Here is an 8608-nt window from a genome sequence, read left to right as displayed (position 1 = left end):
GTAACATGAAAATCTTCAGGGTTCCAAGCAACCCAAATTCTACCAAAACAGAAAGTATTATCATTATCAAGAAAACTCCAAGAGGGATTTATAAAATTCCTTATTATATCCTTATTAGAAACTTGTACATGTGTTTCAACAATACCAATTAGATAGAGATTATTAATATTAATTAACCTTTTAATTTCTAACTGCTTAAGATGATCATTTATACCTCTTATATTCCAACATCCCATGTTGGACATTATTTAAAAGTATTAGGAAGAGTTAAAGTACCTCTAACAGACTTCGTTAAGTCTGCAATCTTAGGGAAGAGGTTCATTGCTGGTGGAACAAGTGATTCTCTCCTCTGGAAGTGAGCTCTTGATCCAGTATTTGATGGTCCAGTTGCATTAGACTTCTGAGAAACAACTTGCACACTTGCTTGAAAATTCTCCTTGTTCTGTTCAGTAAGCTGCTCTTGAGACGAGTCCAAACCTTTATCCAATATAAATAAAGGGTTTGAAGAAATAAGTTCATTGACATTACTCTCTTTCCTTAGACCAACTTCCTGTAAAACATTATTGACTCCTTGATCAGAGTCCATAGGGTCAACTTAAATAACTGCAGTTGGAGTCAAAATATTTGCAATAGCAGAATTTAACTCAGTTCTCTGAACTACATTCTTTGATTTTTGGATACACCCGTCTTCATCCATGTTAGTGTCTGTCTTATTTTGAACCCACTTTTGAACTATTTTTGGCAATGGTTTAACATGCTTTGGACAGTTTGAAGTAACATGACCAAACACAGTACATTCACTACATTTTGGAGGTTTCCAAGAATAATCCATCTTTATTTCAACAGTATCCTTACCACCCAAAGTGAAAGTAAAAGAATCTGGGAAATCACAAGTAACATCTACTTCAATATATATTCTAGCATAACTCATCCTGGTCTTGTTTAGAGTTTAAGTATCCATCATTAAAGGCTTCCCTAAGTAGCTAGCAATCATACTCAGCCCCTTTTTATTCTACATAAATAAAGGGACATTTCTAAAGTTCATCCATATAGGAAGTGATTTTAATTCAGTAATTTCCTGTTCCACTGTTCTAGACCAAGGCTTTACAATAAACAGTCTATTAGATATGAACATTGGCCCCATTTCTAATGCTCTAATTCTATCCTCAGCAGATTTAAAATCAAAAATGAACATACTCTCACCATGAATTGTCATTTGGAATTCGCCTTTAGGTTTCTAGGCCCGATTTACAGCACTCTTTACCCAATTGAATGGAAATCGTCGACCAACAAATGCTCCAATTACTTTATCTTCACAAAGACGAATGTCTTCCTCAAAAGCCTCATAAGGAATATCCATAAATTTCTTTCCATCAACCTCTGGGTACGAGTAGAAATCCATATCGGCAGAGATGACCGATTCTTTCGTCTTGTCAAATAAAGATGACCAAGGAGCAGGAGAACCTAAAGATCCAGTAACAGGATTTGAAGAACCATCACCACGAACAGAAGAAATTATATCCCCCATTTGAGACACCCCTGGTGGTATGGAGGAAACCATCAGAGGATTTGAAGATTGAGAAGAAGATTGCATCTCACCAGAGGAGACGCGAAGGGAAGACGAAGAAAATACCCTAGAATCGCCTCAGAATCGTCCTTGACTTTAGCCGTCGCAGACATATATATTTTTGAATGGGCTAAATATTTTCTTTTTGGCTCTTTTCCATGGCAATATCAATATAAAAAAATTGGATGGGCTACACCTCTCCTTAGCCCCTACCTCCGTTGTTGTGCACGAAGTGTAGGAAGACATAGTCTTGAACAAAAGATCATTGCATCCCTAAGTATTTTGGGTATGGTGTGCCAGGGGATTCTTGTGACGAGCACATTCGTTTTGCAAAACAACAACATACAAAAATAAATTTTGGTATGTTTTGCATAACTATATTCAACCATTTTGGTCCATGTTTTTTACGACATCCAACACAATATGATGTTGACCGTCTACTAGTGTAATTAGTTTTTCGGTGAAATGAAAAGCTCCACTTTCTCTCTTAATTACCTTACTTTACATGTTGAATAGTTCCTTGTTTATATTATTAGTTTTTCATACGTATACTAGCTAGTATACAAAAGACTAAGAATTATTGTCTCACTAAAAGTTAACGATCTTTGTTAGAGGGAGAACAAAATATGATTCGAGAAGAGCAAATCTCGTATTCGATTTACTAACTAGGTCTGGTTCTGTATAGTTTTGTAGCTTGGTCCGTAATACCCCTTGTGTCGTAATGATCATCTATCTCGTCTCGTTCTGAACTCTGTTAATAGGAAATGATATGCAGCGGTACTCATTACTCCACCCAACCTTGTAATCAGTAGACAATAATCAACTATATATTTAGATCACGATAAATTACTATTGAATCGAATCTCATGAATTTCGCTGTGGCTTTGTTTTTGAATACATACTCAATCAATTCCTTTTGATTGCAACTGAAGCATCCAAAAAAGCTGGAGAGGTTTAATTAACGATCCTCATAAAATATTTTGATCCCCTTTCTTGCCAAAATATTACCTTTCTAATTTTTTTTTTGTTTTTAATCGGATTTTATATAATATTAGATAATCCGTAAAGGATTTCACGAGAAGAAGAATGTGGAACTAACTAATTACTCCATTCTTCTAAATTTTTGGATCATTCATTTGATTTTTTTTTTACTTAAATTTCAGATTTGATTATCTGTGAAAGAAACTAAATTAGGATTAATAAAACGACACTTCTAAGGTTTTATGATTTTTTCATAAAAGACGAAGATGGTAAGAAAAAAAAATCCATTATGATCCGCATGAAGAATTTGAGTGGTTAGTAAGGGAAACTTAGACCGAGTTGAGAAAATATATAGAACAAGACCTAGTTAGTGAGTCTATTATGAGTTTTTCTCTTTTACTCTCCCTCTAACATAAATCAAGTTGACTAATAAAGCGGCTCACATATGCTGCTGACCAATACATCCAGTGGTCGACGGCAATCATAAAGGGCCTGTCCTGATGACATTCGTAAAGGGCCTGTCCTGATAAATCTAATGGTGGAGGACATTGACATTCGTAAAGGGTCTATCCTTATAAATCTAATGGTGGATGACATTAGTCTATGTTTTGGTGGTTAGTCTACGAAGAGAGTGTCGGAATATAATAATTGGATCTTAAGTTGCTCGTAATGTAGGACTATCCTCAACCCAAGACATTTCTTATATTCATTTGCAACATTACTGTAATTAGTAAACAAGACATGATTAATGTATATTCAATCCTTGGAGTGATCCCTTGTTATAAATATAATACTGCTACTTCCACACAAGAAGAGAGCCGGGAGTATAAACAATGCTGCTCCCAAGTTGTTTCACCGAACAAAAAGTGAACATGCACTTACTTTTCCATTCGAACAATGTTGCTGGCTTAAATATCCACAACTGATCAAACTGCGTATATATTTTGATGCAAAGAAGGTTATAACTAAAAAGAAAGTGAAGAACCAAACTGCCTTCGGTAGGGAGGCCTATTTATCATTTCTGAAATTTACAGTTGATCAAAAAGGGTGGTTCCCAGTTAGTGCCTTGAGAAGAATAAAAAGTTTGCAGTTTGATTTTGATCCACCAAAAGTTTGCAGTTCGATTTTGATGTCAGGCTGTAAGCCTAAGATATGAAGGATTAAAGAAGGGATCTTCTCCTTTCTGGTAAATGGAGAATAACTGCTTCGAGTAGTATGTGGCCAAGGTTTTACAATCTTCAAGTCCTTCACGGTCAAAAATTTCCAGCTCTTTTACAGACTTCTCCAAATCAACTTCTGGGTTCCAATCCATTAGAAACTCAGCTAAATCACTTCCGCTGCAGTATAATGCATGAGACAAAGTATTAAGAGAAAATTTGAATAACCAACACGTGAAAAAAGAAATTTGAGGGTTTTTGCTTTGCAGCGGTCATTTCCAATGAGTGGCACTACATCCCAGTTACAAGATTTTGTTGGAGGCAGATATAAAAAATCAAAAAGGCAGCATGACATTAACAAATTGGACAATCATGCTAAAGATATGTAAGTAGAAGTTTGAGAGGCTCTACTCTCTAGCAAACAGAATTAACTGTTCTTTTTTCACAATGTGAAGATAGCTTGGCATTTATATTGAATTATCTGATCCACATCTAATGTTTCCTAAGCTTACAAGTCTATAATGACTCTCTTACATATCAAGATGATCCAACCAAATAAATTCTACCACAAGGTGGTCATTATAATCAAACCAAGAATCTTTGGGTGTCAGGGAAATGATCTAATAGTAAGTAACCAAAAAGCAGGGCAACGTTGAGCACAGCCGTACTTCTAGACGAATATGAAAAGACAGTATACCTTCATTCGACGTAAAATCTCATGTACGAGTATGGATGAAACCAAATTGTAATGAACATCTATAAATACGAACATTGAAGCTTTATACTAAAACTACTAGTTAAAGGAAACCGACAAAACATCTATTGAAGAGTTAAATGAAGTGAAATAAATGAGTATAATGGGCTTGTGTTAGCAAACCTGAGTGCAGAAAACTGGCTGAACGGACCCTTAATTGATTTTCCATCATCTGCTTGCTGCCTATGTAGAGCACAAACAGCTTTCATACAAAGGACGGGATCCTTCTCAAATGAGGAACCCATATCTGCTTCATTTTGCCATTTCATCTCTTTATTTGTGTTACTTCTCATCATTGCTACAACGCGACCAAAATCTAACTCATTATCCACTGCATCTTCTGAGTCGCTTGAGCTATCTCCACTATCAACCCCTTTTGCAAAACGTCCACCCATACTGTCATCCTCGCTCTCACAACCAGCCTCCTGTGCCACTTTCTCTTCGTCATTCTCAGAAGTTAGGTTGCCTATCTTTACTTGTGCTGATGACACAGACATTTCACGATTATTCGGAGCTAAGATGTCTTTGACATTTTTAAATGTTTCATCAGCCTGACTCTTCTTTTCTTCATGCTTTCTCGGTGATACCTGTCTTTGATGTGAAGGGGAGACGAATTCTTCAGCAGTTTGACCACCAGAAGAGAGTGCAACATTCGACGAATTCCATGCACATAGATTCGTTGGAGAGAGTTTGAGTTTATGAAATACTGTAAGGTCATCGAGTACCTTCTCTTGAAGTACACCAAGTAGAGTTGTATCATCTTCCTCACCGTCACTGGTTACAATTTTCAAAAACCTTCTTCCTTTCACTGCGGAAGATAATGGGCTATCATCTTCTTCATAACTGCTGTCATATACCTCACCTATCTGATCAGATAATGTTTTTTTAAAACATCTTTCAGTTCTATTACCAGTTGAAACTTGCATCCTTTCTGTGCCTCCAGAGTGACAAACACGCCGCGGACTAATATTTTCAAAACATCCACCCATACTGTCACCCTCTCTCTCAGAACCAGCCTCTTGTGCCACATTCTGTTCGTCATTCTCAGAAGTTGGGTTGCCTATCTTTACTTGCGCTGGTGATGCAGACATTTCAAGATCATTCAGAGCTAAGATGTCTTTGACATTTTTAAATGTTTCATCAGCCTGACTCTTCTTTTCTTCACGCTTTCTCAGTGATACCTGTCTTTGACCTGAAGGGGAGACGAATTCTTCAACATTCTGACCACCAGAAGAGAGAGCAACATTGGACGAATTCCATGCACATAGATCCGTTGGAGAGAGTTTGAGTTTAGGAATTACTGTAAGCTCTTCGAGTACCTTTTCATGAAGTTCACCGAGTAGAGTTGTATCATCTTCCTCACCGTCACTGGTTACAATTTTCAAAAACCTTCTTCCTTTCACTGCGGAAAATAATGGTGTATCATCTTCATCACAACTGCTGTCATATACCTCACCTATCTGATCAGATAATGGTTTTTTTAAACATCTTTCAGTTCTATTGCCAGTTGAAACTTGCATCCCTTCTCTGCCTCCAGAGTGGCAAATACGCCGCAGACTAATATGTTCATCCTTGTTGTCACAGATCTCAACAGTACCTGCTGGTTTCAAACTATATTGCTCAAACAGATGTATCTTTTATAATAGAATAGGACGGGATGTTAATGGACTAATAAAATGCAAGTAATTTTTCCGCATGGATCGTCTTTGTGGTCGTTTATACTTTGTACTACTGGCAGAGGTAACTATATGGTCAATTCGACCTTTACTTTTATACCATGTGGTTAATAAGAAAAATGAAGCTATTAAGATTTAACCCTTACAAGATTATAATGTCTCCTATAAATACATAGACGTAGTTTTGGTCTAGGGGAAGAACTGGGAACAGAATCTCTAACAGCCTTATAATGACACCAAATTTAGTGAATACAGATCAGTAGGTCAGAATTTTTGGCTCTTGCAGAAAACCACAGGCTCCTCCTAAAGGTAACATACCAAGTTTACAAAGCAATAATGGAAGGAACATCATATATAAGATCCGTTATACTGGTAACAGTAGAATTGATTAAGACAAAAAAAAATCAACATATGTTGACTATAGATGGGATTGCTTATGGACAATTCAAAACATAAGAGTGCAAAAAACTGTCGCCCAATTAATATTACCAATTACAAATCCCCAAACTCAAGGAACAACACTGAAATTAAAAACTCTTTTGTGGGCTAGTACAATAAATGCCAAGAATGTGGATCGCTGGAGCCTCGTCTCAACAGTACTTACACAGGTTATTCCCTTCACCAATTCAACAAAGAGCAAGAAAGAAGTGGTCTATATGAAAGTGAAGACGGGTAAGAGAATGTTAAAGTTTTACATGAACATAAAAATAGGATATGGGCGAGCAAGAGTGATTATTGAGTAACTAAAAAACATATCTAAATGTCATTACCTGAGACATGTGCATCTTTGTTTCCTTGAGATGAGAAGTTGTTACTATCTCGAAAACCAGAAGTAAGAATCTTTTCAGCATTATTCATCATTTTCTTTGTGAATGTCGTCCGAGCCACATAGGCCTCATGAGTCCCACCATTCATTTCACTGCGAAGTCTTCTGTATGTATCGTTCGCCCTTTTATCATTGCAAGAATTTTCATTATGTAAACCTCTTTGGTCACTTTCTCTTTCACCATAATCAGGAGAACCTCCGGAACATCTCAAAGTCGAATTTTCTTCATCTAACCCCAAGTTCGGCAATTTCAAGTCTCTTTTATCACTTTTCATCCTCTTGCCTAACAATTTTTCCAAGTAAGTGATTCTAACTTGAGCTTTCTTCTCCACCTCGCACATAACTTTCCGTTCTTCTTGTAAACTAGCTATTCGCTCATTCAGCTGAACACATAATCCCTTATTTTCCTTAACCTCATTTTCAAGAGAAGTCACTCTTGCTTTCTTCTCCTTATACCTCATACACAACTCATTATACTTAGTTCGATAACCATCTGACTTTTTCTCTAATTCAAGTTCATATTTCAACCTAAACATCGCTTGATTCTCCAAGTATGCGATTCGTTCTTGTTCCGCCAACCCTTTTTTTATAACAACTCTCTTATCTTCTTCTAATCCTCTAATCTTTTCATGCATTTCACTACATTGTTTCCTGTACTCACTAATTTTTGCAGGATTTTTCGAGCAAGTTAGAAACTCAAATTGCCCAATCTTCTTCTTGAAACCCTCGATCTTCTGACACAATTCATCGAACATAAACGTGTACTCGTTAAAATCTTGTTCAGCATAATAACATCTCTCATATAAGTCACTCAACTTATCCTCAAGTTCACGACATTCCTCTTCTTTCTCCTTAAATGATGCATACAGAACAGAGTTCCTATGTTCCTGATGATCTAAGATTTTTTTCAACTTTACATTTCTGGCTTCTACTTTATCCAGAATCTTAAATCTCTCCATCAAATCTGAATACCTCCTCTTCCAGGTATCGATTTCATCCTCTTTCATTTTTTTAATCTTTCTTTTCTGATGTAAAATCATCTCCTTTTCTTTTTTATCTTTCTTTTCTGATGTAAAATCATCTCCTTTTCTTTTTTTATCACACCCCCAATCGGATTCCATTCTATGAAAAAACCCTTTCGCAGAAAATTAAGAACTATGCCTAGGGTTTACAATATGTATGTACCTTTTAAATGAAGTTAATTAGAGGAAACAAAACAGTACTTAACCATTTATAGTTAGTAATCATCATATCTGAAAAATATACAAAACAAATAAAATAACGTTTCAAAAGATCAAACCTAGTGTTGATGAACTTCAGAAATATGCTTGCGAAGGAAATCACAGAGTTTGTCTGGAATTATAAGAGAAGAGGGAAGGTGTATCGGAGAAGAAAAAGATAAAACTGTACTAAGAACTGAACAGTCGCTTTTTGTCTTTTCTATTTTTACCCCTATAACTTCATTAACTCTATGGGATTTAGGCTAGGACTGAATAGTCAATGAGGAAGTGACTACACCTACTCGCACAGCGCGAAAATGTGCGATCACGTGATATTTTTATGTATTCGTGTCAGACAGAGAATATGGGGAGATAATAGATATACCGAAAATGATACATTCACGAAGAAGAGGAATACATTCACGAA

General features: G+C 36.2%; 1 protein-coding gene across 1 annotated transcript; it reads right to left on the bottom strand.

Annotated features, from left to right (window-relative positions):
* Positions 1–3348: 3348 nt before the first annotated feature.
* Positions 3349–8371, bottom strand: LOC113333651. Its single transcript, XM_026580072.1, has 3 exons — positions 6906–8371; positions 4583–6056; positions 3349–3885 (listed from the first exon to the last, which is right to left on the bottom strand). The coding sequence occupies exons 1-3, from the start codon at positions 8080–8082 to the stop codon at positions 3681–3683; spliced, it is 2856 nt and encodes a 951-aa protein (XP_026435857.1). The 5' UTR covers positions 8083–8371; the 3' UTR covers positions 3349–3680.
* Between the last annotated feature and the right edge of the window lie 237 nt (positions 8372–8608).

This window comes from Papaver somniferum, unplaced genomic scaffold (genome assembly GCF_003573695.1).
Source record: "Papaver somniferum cultivar HN1 unplaced genomic scaffold, ASM357369v1 unplaced-scaffold_133, whole genome shotgun sequence".
NCBI classification, from domain to species: Eukaryota; Viridiplantae; Streptophyta; class Magnoliopsida; order Ranunculales; family Papaveraceae; genus Papaver; species Papaver somniferum.
The sequence above is the reverse complement of the archived record's forward strand: the minus strand, read 5'-3'. Positions and strand labels throughout refer to the sequence as shown.